Genomic DNA, 18,485 nt, shown 5'->3' with positions numbered 1-18,485 from the left:
CACAACATACTGGTGTGGCTCCCGAAAACTGGGCTTCAAACTCCTGGAAAGCAGGGTCTGTGCTGCAGTTGGGAGCTGACCACACATCTGGTCACCAGGGGAGCGAGAGAAAAAATAAAGAATCACACCTTTCTGCCCCCAAATCTACTCACAGAAGTTCCAGATGGCCATGCTGCATCTGACCAGTCTCTTCTTCTGGTAGTCCCTTCCAGCAAACGTTCATTCCACTTCTCCATAACCTTTCCTCTGAAGTTCTGGTTTCCAGGATTTGCTTGGCTTTTTCATTTGGTCTCTTGTATCTTTGTTGTACAATGTCTGTGCAGTGTATCTGCCCAGTCCACCATGTTGCCGAAGTTCCTCTCCTTTAATCTTTTTTTAAAGATGCTTCCTGCCCAGAAATCTTTAAATATTACAAGTCAAGGCTTGACTTTTTTCTTCAGTTTTATCAGCTTGAGAAATACTAAGAATGTTCTTCCCTTTGGGTTTCTAAAATTTAGATTAGCCTTGTTGTTGCTATTGTTAAGTGCTGTCGAGTCGGTTCTGACCCATAACAACCCTGTACAGGGTTCAAACTGACCTAGTGGTCTAGAGTATTATCCTGTAGTGCCACACCAGGACTCCAATTACCTCTGTTTGTTGTTGTTGTTAAGTGCGATCGAGTCAATTACGAACCACAGCGACCCTGTATAGGGTTTCCAAGGAGTAGCTGGTGAGCTTGAACCACCGACATTGAAGTTCAAACGACTTTGCAGTCTGACGCATTAGCCCACAGCACCATATCAGGATTCCTTGTTGTTGTTAACTGCTGTCGAGTCGATTCTGACCCATAGCGACCATGTATAGGGTTTCCAAGGAGTGACTGGTGAGCTTGAACCACCAACCTTGCTATTCAAACAACTCTGCAGTCCAGTGCATTAACCAGCAGCACCACACCACGACTCCTTAAGAATCCAAAAAAGAGTCACTAAAACTTTCTCAGCTGACCTCACTGCAGGTCCCCTAGGAAGTCACTGTTTTGATAGTGAATCATATTAGTAAATCTGAGACTTGTTTCCAGTTATAATTTTTTCAAAAAATCATAATTAGCTTCAATCTTATTTGAAAAAAAATGATGGAAAGGTCAGCTTGTTGAGCCAGCTAATCTTGTGCAAAGCTTTTAGCACCCATCACAAGCCAAAAGCTTGCTAAGCCAAGATATTGCCATAAAACTGAAAATGCCTAATCTGTGAGAAACAATGGTAATTTTTCTACCAGTTTCTAGATATTTACTAGTTTCTTCTTTTCTAAAGGTGGACAGTCTTCTTTCTCTTGGTGTATCTTTGAGGTCTTCCAAAACTTTTATTAAAATGTTTGGTCCATCTAAAAATTCTTGTTTTATCTGGGGCAGCAGTCCCATAAACTTCTTGCAAAGTTTCAATGATTTGGGAAAATGTCCACCTGAGAGTTTTGCTAAACATTTGGCATTAGTCTGGACTTTAAAGTTGTTTATTTCCATGGCATTCTGTTTAAGGAAATGACCCTAAAGAGAGTAAGACAAATGTCTGACTGACAAAACATGAAACCTGTCTGCAGCCATCATTTGATTATACAGACAGGTTTAACCATGTTTTATCTGGAATAAACTAGAACTCTAGTAGCAATACTGGATGACATACCCTCATATATGTAAGTCCATGTATAGGGATACATGTGTGCATGCATGAACTTACAATATTAAAAGTATTAAAGTATCTTCAGAGCAAACCACTCATTTGTCAGTTTGTCAAACAGCTTGGAATAGAATAAAATTTGTGCCAATTCCAAAGAAAGGTGACTCAACAGAATGCAGAAATTATTGTCCAGTACAATTATTATCACATGCACGTAAAATTCTGCTGAAGATAATGCAAAATGGTTGCAGTGGTATATCAATAAGGAAGTGTCAGAAATTCAAGCTGGATTCAGAAGAGGACACAAAATGAGGTATGTCACTGCTATGTCAGACAGATTGTGGCTTAAAGCAGAGAATACTAGAAAACTGTTTTCTTGTTTAGTGCTAGGGAGTCAATTTGGTCTCACAGCGACCCTGTATAGGGTTTCCAAGGCTGTAAATCCTTGTGGGAGCAGAAAGCCTCATCTTTTTACTCTGGAGACACTGGTACAAAGAGAACCTTGTTTGCAGTCCAGTACTTAACCTAAAAGGCACTGCATTCTCCAATGTTTGCATGGGCTTTTTGTTGACTATGCAAAAGCGGTCAACTCTGTAGATCCTAACAAATTATGGATAACATTGAGATAAATGGGAATTCCAGAACATTAATTGAATCCAGGTGAACCTGAATACAAACCAAGAGAAAGTAGAATAAGGTGATACTGCATGGTTTAAATTCAGGAGAGGTGTGCATGAGAGAGATGAATCCTTTCATAGTACTTATTTATTCTGTATGCTGAACAAATAATCCCAGAGCCTAGACTATATAAAGAAGAATACAGCATTAAAATTGTAGGAATCTCCAAAACAATTGGGAAAAGAGCAACAAAGTAGGCCTACTGTCACAAGAAGAAAAGAAATGATAGAAGTTAGAGTAGAAACAAATGAAACAGAAACTAGAAAAACAATGCAAGAATCAACAAGGCAAGAAGCTTTCCCTTTGAAAGAATTAATAAAATCCACACGACGGGCAAATCTAACAAAAGAGAAAAAGAAATACAAACACCAGGAATAAGAAATGACATGGGTGGTATCACAACAGAACCAACGAAATAAAATAATAATAAAATACTATGAATAATTGTACTCCAACAAATTTGAAAATCTAGAAGAAATGGACAAACTTCTAAAAATATACAATCTACCTAAACTAACACAGACTGAAGTACAAAACTTGAACAGGCCTGTAACAAGAGAAGAAATTGATCAAGTCATTAAAAAACACCAACTAAAAAAAGTCTAGGCCCTGATGGCTCTACTGATGAATTGGACCAAACATTCAGCAAGCTGACACCAATTATAGTCAACATAGAAAATGATGGAAAACTCCGAAGTTCACTTTATAAAGTAAACATAGCTGACACCAAAGCCAGGCAAAGACATCACTAAAAAAGGACATCATAGAAAATATCCCCCATGAACACAGATGTAAAAATTCTCAATAAACTCCTCGCCAACAGAATCTAACTATCTATTTATTTATAAATAGCATATCATAAGCAAGTGTGATTCATACTAGATATGCAGGGATGGTTCAATATTAGAAAAACAATCAAGGTAATCTACCATATAAATAAAGGGGGAAAAAAAATCACATGATATTATCAATTGATGCAGAAAAGGCATTTGACAAAATCCAACAGTCATTCCTGATTAAAAAAAAAAAAAAGACTAAAAATATGAATAGAAGGGAAATTCCTGAACAAAATTAAGGGTATAAATACAAAATCCACAGCCAACATCGCTCTCAATGGTGAGAAAATTTAAGCCACTCCCCTTGCAAACAAGAACCAGACAAATTAAATTAAATCTGTGGTATTAATACTTTGAACTTTTCAAAAATAACTAAATTTTAGAGTGTTTATAATGTTTAACCGAATTTAACATATTGGAGACTTTGATACACTAACCACATAATTATACCTAAAAACATAATATTATATTATTCACCACACCAATACTCACATAGGAATTTAAAATGAAAAGTATAATAGTTCAGCTAAGTTTATAAATAATAATAGAATTTTCCTAAGAACTAAGGAGTTTGTATAGACTTAAGCTTAATTTAATAGCTTTATAAAATATTTTTAAGTACTGAGCGAGTTTTACTCATTAAGTCAGGTATCTTAAGTCTTTAAATAAAAATGCATTAAATTTATATACTCAATTTTAAATTAAGGGGATTTAACCACATTTTAAATGAGCTTGATTAAGGCAGTTTAGTCAGCTCAACTTGCATTATCTGAATATCAAAGAAACAATGACAATAATTATTCTCATGCATAAGATTTTTAGGTTAAATTTAAAGAATTAAAGAATACAAGGCTTTAAAATGTTATTTTAATAAATTTGGACTCTTCTAGTAGCTCTGGTAGTGTAGTGGTTAAGAATCGGGTTGCGAACCTCACGGTCAGCAGTTCGAAACTACCAGCTGTTCTGCAGGAGAAAGATGAGGCTTTCTGCTCCTGAAGATTTACAGTCTCTGAAACCCTGTACAGGTGTTGCTGTGATTGGAACCGACTCCACGGCACACAACAACAAAGTGACTCTTGGATACAAGGTAATATAAAGTTCTGCAATCGCTTTAAGTTGCAAAACAGTTTCAATTAGTATTTGAAATGCTCGATTCCAATAAATGTTGGGATTTCAATAAATAAAAAGGTTGCTACAATGGAATTGGGATATGGTCTAGTCTGCCTTCCACACCTAGAAATCGTACCTCATATTTTTGTTAAACATATATTTTTGAACACAGTAAGGTTAGAGTAGAATGGAGAGGGAAGAAAGGAGAGCAAGTGTTTACTTGATTGGTGTATTTGAAGTTGAGACTGCCATTGCTGCTTGAAGGTTCTGTGAAGACCGAAACATTTTTTTTTTTAAAAAAGAGAAAGAAAAAAGTCATCATTGGGGATTTACTTGAATACCTGAAGTTTTCTTTATCTTTTTTTCTTTTTGCTAACTGGCAATACTTTGAGCTTTTCTTTGCTATGGTCAATTTACACCTACCCTTCTCCCCCTAATTTCTGTTCCTGCAAGTACACTTTTGGACAGATCCTAAAATGACTCCATAACTGAGTTCATGAGCCGCCATTAAACTAGATCTCTTTCCCTTTCTCTAATATTAAGCTTCCTGGATAAATTTTTTAAAGTCTATTATCTTGACCGTTTATAAACACTGTATAGGTAAACAGGTCAAAGTTTTAGAAAGCATCCTGTTTATCAGAAAGTTAGATGGCACTGCAAGATGTACACTATTCATGCTTACTCACTAAATATAGATAATGCACCCTCGCTATTATGACAAGTAAATAAAAATATAGGCTCATGATATAGGTCAACAATTTGGGCTGGTTCAGCTGAGTGGTTCTTCTGCTGGTTGTGACTAGGATCATTCATGTAGCTACAGTTATCCCCCTGGCTTGACTAGGACTGGATAGTATGAAAGATAGCACTCTCAGTCTGGAAAGCTAGTCTCTGCTTGATGAGATTTATTAGTAGGTTATCCTGAGCTTTTTTAAAGGATGATCTTAAAACAGAATGGACAATAAATCCCAGGGCATGATCTCTTTTCAAGCTTCTGCATATTCCATGTTTGTTACTATTAATCAATCGTGTTAAACTCAGAATCAATGTGGGACAAGTTCTAACCGGCAAAGACAGAATTTTTAAAGATTCCCCCAAACCAAAACTCACTGCCGTCAAGTCAATTCTGACTCATGACAACAACGTAGGGCAGAGTAGAATTTTTCTATAGTTTCTGAGGCTGTAAATCTTCATGCAAGCAGCTGGTCATCTTTCTCCCATCCCGTAAGGAATTTTAATATGAGAGAAAAAGAGAGAGTTAGTGCTCAGTTCCGTTATCATCTCAGGTTTTCCCCAAAAGACAGAGAGATGCAAGAGTAGAGGTTGTGCGTTTGCATAGGCAGAGGGAGGCGTGACACTAGGCGGTCAATACCATAACAATGTGATCATTTTTAATTATTCATGCACACATGCATATACTGGAAATGGCTGAGATGATTAGTTCATATTTACTACAAAAATGGGATGTCACTAAATATCTTATTACATCTAGGATTTATTTGCTCACATCATTGGCAAGTTTAGGAACATATGGACTGCAGATTATAAAACCAAATAGTTTCCTCTGACAATAACACCCTCCAATTGAAAATTAAGTATTTACATTTAAATACATAAATTCAAGTATTTCATAATCATGAAAATCTCCCATTACCTCTGCTCTACTTTCTGCAGTTCAAATCAACCTTGGGGTCCAGTGCATTATCCTACAGTCCACAACAGGACTCCAGTCCACATGAATCACCTTCTTTCAAATTAACTGTCTTCTTTTTGTACTGTTTTCTCAAAGAATTTATCATATTTATTTCTGATATCTAGGTCTAAAAATTTTACTGCCAGCACATTTACTTTTGAATAAATCTATTACAGCAGGGGGCAGCTCTACCAGAGAATTAGTCCTTAACACCTAAGCCATAGAATAATTTCATATTATAACTGAAGACCAGTCACAAGCTATATTACAGATATAAAACAACACAATTTCTTCAACATTGAGTGCTCACTCATTCCAATGATCCAACAATTATTCTAGTTTAATTGTGTGTGGGGATCTATAAAATTTTTATATGAATATAGGAATAGTTAGCCTGGAAAAGAAAGTCCTCCCAGTTTAATAATTTAATTATAATTATATCATCTTATTCCATAAGAGCAATCTATTATATTCTACTTTTAAAGTCTGCAGAAGTTTGTTTGGCATACAAAGTCTAAATTCATAGTGACTCCTACTAATCTTTCCAGTCTCCTCATGTTGAGGGAAGACAAGTGTCAACTTGCTTCAAAGTCATCTGTCTCCATGAGAACAAGGCAGAAACAAAACACTTATTATAAATAATGAGCATTAAATTTCTTGCGGCCATTCATTACAACTTTATTTTAGACCTGGGAAAGTAAGTAGACACTCAAATTACACCCGTAAGGCAGCAAAAAATGGGAACTGAAGTATCATCTAAGAAATGCTAGCTGATTGGGACAGAGAACAGAAGTAGCAATTATAAAAGGCAAATCTTTGTTGTTAAATGATTAAAGATAAAACTCTTCACAAAGGTCTAGGGAAGGTAAAAGGCATGTCTGGGCTAGTGTTCCTGTAGGAAGGCCATGTATGAAACTGAAACATAAATCCCTTCTTTTTGTGAAAATGACTGATGAATAAAATTGACAAAACATACTGGAAAGTTCTAGTGATTTTCCTCAAAATTATACAGTAAGTGACTGGACTATGATTTGTGTTACATTTCCTGATTAAAGTTAGATACTAAGAGACAACAGGGGCCTGCTCTGGTGCACGGATAAGCACTAGACTGCTAACCACAAGGTTGGCAGTTCAAACTCACCAGCCGCTCCTTGGAAACCCTATATAGGGACGCTATGAATCCTGGTGTGGTGCTGTGGGCTAATGTGTCAGACTGCAAAGTCATTTGAACTGCAAAGTTGGTGGCTCAAGCTCATCAGGTGCTCCTTGGAAATCCTATACAGGGTCGCTATGGGTTGGAATAGACTCAACGGTCCTTAACAACAACAACATGAGTTGGAACTAACTTGAGGGCACTTAACAAGAGATGACAGCACATAAAAATTTAGACCATAGTTAACTTGTTTATTCCTATAACCCAAGTTTATTGTTAGAATGAATTAAACAATGAAATTTAAGTATGATTTCGCTTTCGTCGGCATCTGTGTTAAAATATTTGTTTCATCGAATATTAGGAAACTGTTTAACTTTTCTGAACCTGTTTTCACTTCTGAAAAACGAGACTAAAACTAAAATTTAGGTCAGGCACTTTGAAGTAAGTACTAACATAAATGTAAACAAGAGGATGAGGGAAATAAGGGTAGACAGCTTCAGTATAAATAAGCAAGACAAAGCTAGTAAAGAAATATAATTACAATGAACGTTTTGAAACCAAAGTTTCCAATAAAAAATAACAGATTCTGGTTACAAAATGAATACACAACAGTAAGCATCGAGTTCTGGTATGGTACTATAGATTAAACACTGGACTGCTAACCACAAGGTTGTTGTAGTTGTTAAGTGCCGTCGAGTGGTTCCGAGGGTGTAAATCTTTACGGGAGTAGAAAGCCTCATCTTTCTCCCGCGGAGCGGCTGGTAGTTTTGAACTGCTGACCTTAAGGTTCACAGCCCAATTCGTAACCCGACTCGACGGCACTTAACAACAACAACAACAACAACAACTCTACAAGGTAGGTGGTTAAAACCTACCAGCCACTCCTGGAGACCCTATACAGGGTTGCTATCAGTCAAAACTGACTCAACTGCATTCAACATTAACAAGTATAGTATCAGATATAATATATGCTCAATAAATACTAAATTTTATCCCTACCTCCCCCATTAAATTCTGAATATGCACACAGAGAATACATAATTCAAATTCTTGAGTACACAAAGTTATAAAACTGAAATATAACATATTTCATATGAATAGAAAGTCTTAGCGCTTTATAATGACTTCCAGGATGCACTCCTGTCAGAAAGACGTCCATTCAATTACACTACGTAAGTTTGAGCAGCTCCTTGACTACCCAAGTCTCAGTATTTTAACTTAGAAAGGGACCTATTAGGCACCACCTCGTTGGATTCCTGTGAAATTTAAGAGAGATAATAAACAGTTGGGGCCATATAATTTTTTAGTAAAGGAATGAAATAAAATGTCCCCTTCTGTAAACCTGATGTCTTTAAAACTTATCTCATAATATCACTTGTTATTTTATTTATTTTTATAAAAAAATTTTCCTGAATCTAACTTTTGGTTATTACCTAACCGTGTGGCTTGGAAAGCTAGCATTTATTTTCAAAAGAAAAAAAACTAACACACATTTTAAAAAGAAGAAAGAAAAGCTCTGGTTCACACAGCTGGAAATGTCATTCAGATTTCAAAATTACACTTTTAGAATGGCTGAGAGCACAGAGATGAGCAAAATTTAATAGAAGTCACAGCGGCAAACAAACTGAGAAGGCGCCGGATAAAAGGGCAGCGTTTTCGGCAATCAAGCAAGTGACAGAGGAGTACTGAGACCCCTTCTCTTACCACCCCCAACTCTGGCCTGGATCATTACTAATGTCTCCCCTGAAGCGCTTTCTCTACACTAGCTCCTCAACCTTGGAGACACAGAGGAAACGATATTACAGGTAAGGCGTGCAAAGTCCCAATTCTTCCCTCGCCCCCAAACCAGATCTCGGCGGCGCTGCCCCCACTCCACTGCTGGGAGATAGATTTTCATACCAAAGAAGGCTAAAACTTTTTTTTCTTTCGTTCAAAGGACATCACTTTGGGTACCGCTTGCAAACGTTTAAGAAAGTGGGGTCTTACCTCCTCTTCAGACTTGGGCAGGGCATTTCAGACCCATAGGTAGGAGCTGTTGTATACCCGGACCGCTCCCCTCAAGCCCTCCCTCGCCGCTGACCGACAGCCCGACCTCACCTGGGAACTGCTCCACCAATGGCTGCTTAGGGTAACCTCACGACGAGCGGCCCGGTGAGTGACGCCACCGAACCCACAGTCATGGTTTAACTCTCTCCGTCCACCTACGCCGACGCGCTTCCCGCAGTGCCTCTCAGCCACCGCGCCTTCAGCCTCCGGGTCCTATCCCGGCCACCAGGGTATACTCGCAGACCCCCGCACAGCACGCCGGGAACGCCCTACCTCCCGGAGACTTCAGCTCCCAGGACGCACAGGCTTAGCAGCAGAACTGCACACTGGGATTTGAAGTCTTCATGCCATGCCGTCTCCATGTCATTTAACACCGAGTTTCAGTACACTGTAGGGGAATCTGAACGTAAAGCATGACTCAGCGTCGTGAAATGTAGGCTCCCATAGCATCCGGGGCCTTAATCTGGTCTTGGTGGGGTGGGGAATGGTGTCGCCTAGCAGCCACTGCCGCTACTGCTGCTCGGGACCATTTGGCGGGACCCAGAGGCCGGGTGGAAACGCACTGGGGAGCGATCGGGGCGCGGCGGTGGGGCACTGTTTGGTTGGTACGGTAGATGAGGGGACGCTGCTGGTTGCCAGATTTGACTAGGGTGATTCCCCGTAAACTGGAACTGCGAATCTCACACGCAGATTCTCTGGCCGCAGGGCCTGTATGCAACTGCCCAGCCTTCCTGCCCAGTCTGTACTGACCCGCAGTTTTTGTGCATTCCTTATGCTTCAGCCCTCTATTCCCCATCCCCCACCTCAGTGCTGTCTTTACTCATCATTACCAATTGTCTACGCACACTTTTTCTCCCCAGTTCCTTTTTCTTCGAATAGAGTGATTTTTAGCCTTCACTACACACCCGCATTTGGTACCAATAGATGTGTGAGTGCATTGGTGATAATGGGGTTGGAGAACAGACTATAGAATCTTACCCTTAACCTGGATTAGTTTTAGCAAGGAGGTCATTATATTTTCTTTAGTAGTTTGTTCTGATGATTTTGGCCTTCTGCTATAGTTTTGATCAAGGTTATTTTATCTACCTATATAATTTTCCAATTAAGCTACAGAAGCTATTTGCTATTACCTCACACAGTTATAATGTGTTAATGATGTTTCCCTTGGAAGTTCTGATACACCCTGTTTTGTTACAGAAGGTAAAGAACGGTGAAAGAATTCAAGATGCCACCTAATATAAACTGGAAAGATATAATGAAAGTTGACCCAGATGACCTACCTCGGCAAGAAGAACTGGCAGATAATTTGTTGATTTCCCTATCCAAGGTTTTTAATTGATAACTCATGTGCACACACATATACTTATATGTGAATACATGTGTATATATGTATACATATATTCATGTGATTATACATATGTATGTATATGATTAATTTGCCACAAATCATTGAATGATATAACTGGAAGAGTTCTTAAATTTTGATTAAGGGTTATAAAATTAAGCAAAGTTGTTTCTTTGTTTACTTAGGTGGAAATCAATGAAATAAAAAGTGAAAATCAAGAAAGCTTGATACAACTTTTCAGAGTTACTCAGTCACTAATGAAGGTTTGTATTTAATAATTTTTACTATCTTAGATAAGATAGACTCTGTAAAAAGTTCTTTGTAAAATGTAAGTTACCACTCAAAAATGTCTTTAAATGTGAATTGAGAGTCTCCAATATGCAGAAAATTGTTAGTTCCTACTCTAATTTTCCTAAAGACTATGTAGGGAAAACAGTGGATATGTTCAAAAGTAAATAGCATTTTTATATGCTGAGATCCCAATAGACATATAATGCTATATAAAAGCAATGCAGACAATGACAGCTATAGGAAATTGTTAGAGAGGCAAAGATTTTAAAAGTTTTTTAAAATCATAGAAAGGATTAGGACTGATAACTAGTTTTAGAGGTAGTTAGAGGGGAATGGTAATATAGTATGGGATTCTGGAGCAGGAGACTACCATGAATTAAGGCAGAATAGAAAATGTGCATATTCTTTACACATGAGGTAATTGCAAATAGTAGCAGTAAAGTAAATAAACATTGGAAGATAATTTGGAATAGGCTGTGGAGAGTTTACAGCTATATTTTATGTTATCAGGAATGAAGAGCCAGTAAAAGTTTTGAGCCACAATTGGCAGATGCAAAGATATATCTTAGGAAGGGTAGACTGGACTGGCCATATAGAATGAATTGAAGGGGACTGAAGCTGAAGTTAAACATAACGTTTTGGGTGGATAGAAAGGTAATTGAGGGAATGTGATGACTTCATAGGATTAGCACTGGACTGCGAACTACAAGGTCAGTGGTTTGAGCCCACCAACTGCTCTATTACAAGAAAGATGCGGCTTTCAGCTCCCACAAAGGTTTATAGCCTCAGAATCCTGTATAGGGCCAGCACTGACTCAACGACATTTAACACCAGCAACAACAAAGATTATTGAAATTGAAAAGCAAAATAGTGAAAGAAATTTAAAAAGGAAAAAGTTGCAGTGCTGTACATAAATTTTGAGGGAAAAAGAAGACTCAAAGATGTTTTCAACTAATAAGAATTGCTGAGCTATACTTTCAATAAGAAAACCATTTGTATGTTCATTCAGCAAATACTTAGTGAATGCCTCTGTGTGCCAGACATCGAATGCATTGAGAATTGGGATGCTTACTAGAACAAAATTTTATTCTCGGTGCTTATACCTAATGTTAAGGCATACTGAAATCCCTTTTTTTTTTTAATGTTTAGATGAAAGCTCAAGAAGTAGAGCTTGCATTGGAAGAAGTTGAAAAAGCTGGAGAAGAACAAGCAAAATTTGGTAATTGGGGAAAAAAAGCTTAATTATGATATTAAATAATAGTTACCATCTATCCAGTAAGCACTGAAAATAAATTGAGTATATTGTATGAAATGTGAATATTTAATTTATTTTTAAAAACATTTTCAAATTTCTATCTTATTGGTCCAGTATATAATAGCTACTTTCTTTTATGCTACTTTATTATCAACATCCATATAGAATCTTAAAGTTTAAAATAATTTATTTTAGTATTTTATTGAAATTCTTTTCAAATAAAAATGTGGAACCAAACTTCTCTCATCACAATACTCTCTATTCAAGTGTGTTCGATAATTCATTGCAATGACTGCACAGAACTAAGAGACAATGGTGGTGATGGTTATGTGCTACTGAGTCAGTTCTGACTCATAGCAACCCTGTATAGGGTTTCCTAGGCTGTGAACCTTTATTAAGGAACAGGTTGCAATTCAGTGTCAATTCTTCTAGTCCAGACAGCCTCTCCTCAGGTATGTCGGTAGGCAGGCCTCTGTCTGTCTGAGCAATGTTACAGAACTCTTTTAGGGGTGTGATAAATGCCCATAGGCATACTTCTCTACTATAATCCTGAGGGCACTCAGGTGTAGCTCCATTAGTGAGCAAACCTAGCTCTCTCAACTAAGATCCTAGAGGTTACCCCACTCTACAGGCAAGCCTCCTGCCCAAAGTCACACAGCTTTAATTGCGCTCTGGCTCTCTCTGGTTCTGACGCTGCTGCCCCTACCACTCTTCCAGCGTCATAACTTCTGTGCGCTGAGAAGGTTCAGAGTGTGCAGGGGTCTCAGAGTCCAAAGATGTGTTCCATTCCTAGCTCTTCTTTAATAGTAGTGAGATCCCTCCCTCCTGCTTCTGAGATGGCCCATTTTAAACCCATGTTAGAATTCCAAGTTTTTACCATCGCAATTAACTGTGTTAACAATCAAAACAGAATTATAGCATCCTATCAGCACCTTTTACCTTTTCTTACCCAGATCCATCAGGAAATTTGTTTGATGTGAGTTATAAGGACTATGGTAGAAGAGCCGTATGAAGTAATTCACTGCTCTGCATAATTTAGAAGTTTAAATTGAGCAAAATCTAACCATTTGAAATGTCTTTTTTGGTTTCTTTAATAGAAAATCAATTAAAGAGTAAATTGATGAAACTGGAAAACGAACTGGAGGTATGCCTTTTGCTATTCCTTATAGTATAATTGTTGCTAATTTTATTATTTTGAATTATTACTTTCAACTTTTTATTGTTGTTGACCTAAAAAAATCCCAACATTGACAATGTGTTCATAGTTAGTCGTTTTTATATTGCATACCTTTTTATGTGCCTTAAATACTACTAAAGATTCAGCATGTAATTGCAAAAAAAAACTAGTCAGTAATTTCATGGAATTTACAAACTAGAGTGGTGTATGGAGTGATTACTGATAGGGTGATGTGATGATTTGGGGAATAGTGACAAGGCTATGGTAGAGAAGAAGCTTTTTTGAAAGCCAAAGAACAAAACAAATGTATTTTTGAGAAACTGAATACATAGAGATTCCTGAGACAGTAGAATACAAATGTGTTTTAAATGAGGATTGTTTCTCTTCTTTTGTAATAAGGTAAGAGAAAGAACGATCTTTGCAGAAGCTTTTATAGTTGTAGGTTTCAGTCCCGAAAATTGAAATGTTGGAGAAGAGAGGAGAAGATGGTGTGTTCAAATTTTAAGGAAAGCAGAGACTTGAAACATATATATATAAATATAATGGAGAATGGGCTGGAGCTAGTGGATTTGCAGTTAAACAAATTTGAATTCAAATCCTGTTCTTTGTTTTGTTTTGTTTTTTAACTTGCTTACTCTGTGACCTTGGACCATTTATTTCCTATTCTCTATTATGTAGCCAGTCCTAGGGAAACGCCAAGCAATCTCAATCAATAGTTATTAAATGAATTATGAAATTGAGTTGGTTTTGTAATTGTTAACCAGGTAGCTGTAGTAGGAGAATAGAAGGGTAGGACAGTTGAGGATGTTGGTAGGAAAGTAAATGAAGTGGTGATGATGGAATCTTAGTTGGATTGACAAGGAAGTCAAATGGGAGGAAGAGACAGTGCTAAAAGATAAAGAGAAGAGGAGTCTGGTTTTAAAGGACAAGTGGCTGGTATAGTGGGAATAATAGAATATTCCCATTTGTACAAGATCTTGGTATGGGCTTGGGGTAGGGGGCCTTAGTGAGTTCACGAAACAAAAAGAAAAAGAAAAAGAAAAAAATGAAATTTATATGGATGTGGAAATTAGTGGGGCTTTTATGGCAGGATCCCTGGTGGCACAGGGTAAAAGTGCTCAACTTCTCACTACAAGGCCAGAAGTTCAAACTCATCAGCCACTCCACAAGAGAAAGATGAGACAGTGTGCTTCCATTAAGATTTACAGCCTTGGAAACTCTGTGGGGCAGTTCTACTTTGTCCTGTAGGGTCGTTGTGAGTTCGAATCGACTTACTGGCAGTGGGCTTTTTTTTTTTTTTTTTTTTCTTTTTAATGGAAGGCAGATTGTGAACCACCTGTCAGTGAATTTTGAGGACTGATTGAGAACCTGAAGGGACTGGGAAGTTGACTGAATAGATAGGGTTGTTGTTGTTGTTAAGTACCGTCGAGTTTGTTCCTACTCATAGCAAACCTTATAGGGTTTCTGAGACTTTTAGAATCTTTGCAGGATTAGAAATCCTCATCTTTCTCCTGTCAAGCATCTGGTGTACTTGAACTTCTCACCTTGTGTTTTGCAGTCCTGTGTTTATCCTATGGAGCCACTGTCCTCCAGGGTTGGGGTAGCTGGATCTCAAAATAAGCTTTAAAGCAACTAGACCTTTTACAGGAAGCTGAAACAGCGATAGCTTGGAAGGTAAAGGGTGAATCTAAGATGTATGTGGGGGTATGAAACAATAAGCAGAATCCAATTGAAAGAGTTCCAAGGGAATCAGTATCCTCAGAGATCCAAGTTACAGCTAAAGCAAGGGGATAGAAGGGAAGAGTTAGTAAAGAGGGTGAAATTGTATTAATTTTTCCTAGGAAAGGATTTTAGCAAGCACAATTGAAAACTTTTTGAAGAAGAAGAAAAGAATGAGGAAAATTTGGTTAAGGTAGGGGAGTAGTACAGCTTTATGGTAAAGCTAAGAATGTTAGATGGAGGAGCAGAGACTTGATGCTTTTGGCTATGACCCGAATTCGCAGGAATACTAAGTAAAATTAATTTATTTGATTCCAGGATTTAAAAAAAAATAAAAATCTGAAACTAGGCTCTCCATTGCTGTTGTTGTTGCTATCAGGTAAGTTCTGACTCTGCAACCATGTGTATAGGGTTTCCGAGGCTGTAAATCTTTGCAGGAGCACTAGTACTAATTACTATGACTACTTACATTTACATTAATTAAAATAAAAAATTTAGTTTCTCACTTATAACAACCACATTTCCATTTCAAGAGCTTAATATTCAAATATAGCTAGCGACAACTCAGATTCCAACTGTGGTGCTGTAGGATAAGCACTGGACTGGAACTACAAGACTGGCAATTCAAACCCACCAGCCAATCCTCGGAAACCCTATACAGGGTTGCTATGAGTCAGGACTGACTCTATGGCACTTAACAACAACAATAGTGACAACAATACTGGATACAGCACTGGGAACATTTCCATTATTCCAAAAGTTTTATTGAATAGCACTGGTCTAAATAGTCCTAGTATAAATGTCGTCATTATTGGTGAAAGAAGATTTCAGTGGCAGAAAACTCGAGGGTTCAGTGACTGGGGGCAGAGGCTCTAGTGATGTGTAGCTTGGTTCCTTTGAGGTTCAGGAAAAGCCTTGTTACTCCATTACCTACATTATAAGTGGGCTTCAATAACTTCGTGCAAAATGGATTTAAAAGATACGTTCCGTAGACTCCCACTGACTTGGAGATGAGAGAGAGAAGGAAGGGCTGGTTGGTCCAAAGTGGTGAGACCTGGGGACACCTGAGCCCAATAACAAGGACATAGCCACAGAGGGCTAGAGCTGAGAGTAAAGCATCCAGCTAATATGAAGTGAGGGGAGACACACAAGAATACCCAAAATTGCAGATAGTACCCATTTAACCTAGCCTCAATGGCTTGATAATCAGAACTCAACTAGAGGAAGAAAAAAAAAATTTTTTGGTAAAGGAATTGAGGGTAAATTGCTACAAGTTGATGAACTTGACTTATATTCATGGAGGCGGTGGTGGTGGCTAAGTGTATGGAGATAGTAGCTCAAAGTACCAACAGAGAGGAAAGGAGTCTTCACATCAAATATTAAGGCTGTCATCTCTGTATACAGTGTAGATAGAGATGGCCAACTTAGGCATTGGCTACCTAAAATGAGATGGCAATAAATGCATGAAGTGACTGGCTTAAAAGTTTTCAAGAGGGAATTTAGTTTAAGAGTGTGTGGGGGAAGATAGTCCCCAATGAATAGTTTTCATCTTGTCTAGATTGTTCTGGTAAAAAGAGATGAGGATAAGATTCTTACGATTCAATAGTGAGTAATTGTTATCATGACTAATTGCGACTGTCACAACTGTAAAGGTAGAAGTTTTGTAACAAAAACTTGGGAACAGTTAACCTTACAGTCTAGAAACAGAGGATCCTAGGACCATCAAGGGTCAAGCAGAATGCAGGATCTTATCCTGCGAAGCAGCGACACCAGAGATGGAGGCAGACAGAGATGGGGACATGGAGAGAGGGAGCAGCTGAGGACTCTAGATTCATGGAAAGAAAGGGACTGAGAGCTGGTGGCCAGGTGGTAGACTTGCAGAGTGTGCCCTTTGGTGGTGTAAATTATTATATATGCCTGGGTGTCTTAAAAAAAAAAAAGAGCTAAAATAAATAGAGAGAAATACTGTTAACTGATGGTACATGTACAATCATTGTAATGAAACTAAGTATATCAATTGTTGAATGTAAAACTGATGGTCTGCCCTATAAACCTTCAATCAAGTTACAATAAAAACTTAAAAACACACACACAAAAGATAATGGAATTTTTCCACAAACTTTTTTAAAGTCCCCTCATATGTAGGCTTCGCACTGGACTGTTAACCACAAGGTTGGCGGTTTCTACCCACCAGCTGCTCCTCATAAACCCTGTACAGGATCCCTGTGAGTTAGAACTGACTCGATGGCACTTAACAATATATCATTACCATCTAGTGTGGTTTCTGGGGCTCAGTGGCTACAGTAGAACCTGAGTAATTGATGGTCAATTCTTTCTAGCTCTAGATGGTTCAGGACAAACCTGGGGGATGTCAGCTTTGAACTAAACTAAAACTAGTTAAAATTTTAAAAATGCTTCTTAAAGTAATATTATTTTGAGCATATGCTGCTGAAGCATAATAAAAACTTAAAGTCAAAGTAATATTTTATTAGTGATTCACTTGAGTCTTCAAATGGAATGAGATTCTTTTATACTTTTGTTCTATGACATGAAGATGGCACAGCAGTCTGCAGGTGGACGTGATACTCGGTTTTTACGTGATGAAATCCGCCAACTTGAAAAGCAGCTGGAACAAAAAGATAGAGAATTGGAAGACATGGAAAAGGAATTAGAAAAAGAAAAGAAAGTTAATGAACAAGTAAGCCACATTTTTAAAACAACTCTTGATTTTTCAAATTACCTAACTAGAATGTCTGATCATGTAATGCTATCAATTTTCATGTGTATATGCTGTAATTAAGAATGATGGACACTTATCTCTAAGGTTAATATTACTGTTTAATTATCTTTACTCCTTTAAAACATAATACAGTAGACACTTATGGTAAATATGATTTAGAAGTTATTTTGCTTATATCTGGAGGCACATTTTTCACAGAACATGAATAAAACCCAACCAATTGTCACAAGTTGATTCTGCATATATGAAATTGATGCTTTTGTTTTAGTTATTGATATGTTCTTTTTCTGAAGAAGCTAATAGACATTCATAAACTTGAGCTTATTATGGGAAAAATATTTATCTGTACTAACATCTTCAGGAATAGACTTAGAAATTCATCTTTTAATGACGTATTCCATAATGATCAATCAAATTCCTTATTTTCAGGTGTATTTTACTTTTTATATGTATGCAATTTTGAAAGTTTAGGTAATGCCAGTCTTTTATAAATCAATTCATATAAAATCATGACTTATCATCTCTTTTACTTAGCATAGTTTATTACCTCTTATGCTTTTCATTGTAATTTTAAAGTAATTCATATAGTGTTTATTTATATTCAGTTTGAGAAAATACTGGTTTTGTAGATAAAATTCCTTTCAGAAAACATATTTCTTATTTTTTCTCAGCTGTCAGTAAACTTAGGACAGAATATAGTGCCTCATTATGGTAGCTACGTATCCCTGATGACTAGAGGTGTTTTTACATTTGTGGCCTTTATTGTTGTTGTTGTTGTTATGTGCTGTGGAAT

At 37.4% G+C, this 18,485-nt stretch overlaps 1 protein-coding gene across 1 annotated transcript in view; it reads left to right on the top strand.

Annotated features, from left to right (window-relative positions):
* The first annotated feature begins 10,390 nt into the window (after positions 1-10,390).
* The window catches only part of CEP290 (centrosomal protein 290kDa), a 185,412-nt gene continuing 177,317 nt past the window's right edge, over positions 10,391-18,485 (top strand). Inside the window, exons 1-5 of the mRNA XM_006870704.1 lie at positions 10,391-10,492; positions 10,696-10,773; positions 11,951-12,020; positions 13,154-13,200; positions 17,507-17,650. Of these exons, the coding sequence (XP_006870766.1) occupies positions 10,391-10,492; positions 10,696-10,773; positions 11,951-12,020; positions 13,154-13,200; positions 17,507-17,650 (441 nt within the window). The remainder of the gene's footprint in view (positions 10,493-10,695; positions 10,774-11,950; positions 12,021-13,153; positions 13,201-17,506; positions 17,651-18,485) is intronic.

Source organism: Chrysochloris asiatica, unplaced genomic scaffold (assembly GCF_000296735.1).
Source record: "Chrysochloris asiatica unplaced genomic scaffold, ChrAsi1.0 scaffold00149, whole genome shotgun sequence".
Lineage (NCBI taxonomy): Eukaryota > Metazoa > Chordata > Mammalia > Afrosoricida > Chrysochloridae > Chrysochloris > Chrysochloris asiatica.
The sequence above is the reverse complement of the archived record's forward strand: the minus strand, read 5'-3'. Positions and strand labels throughout refer to the sequence as shown.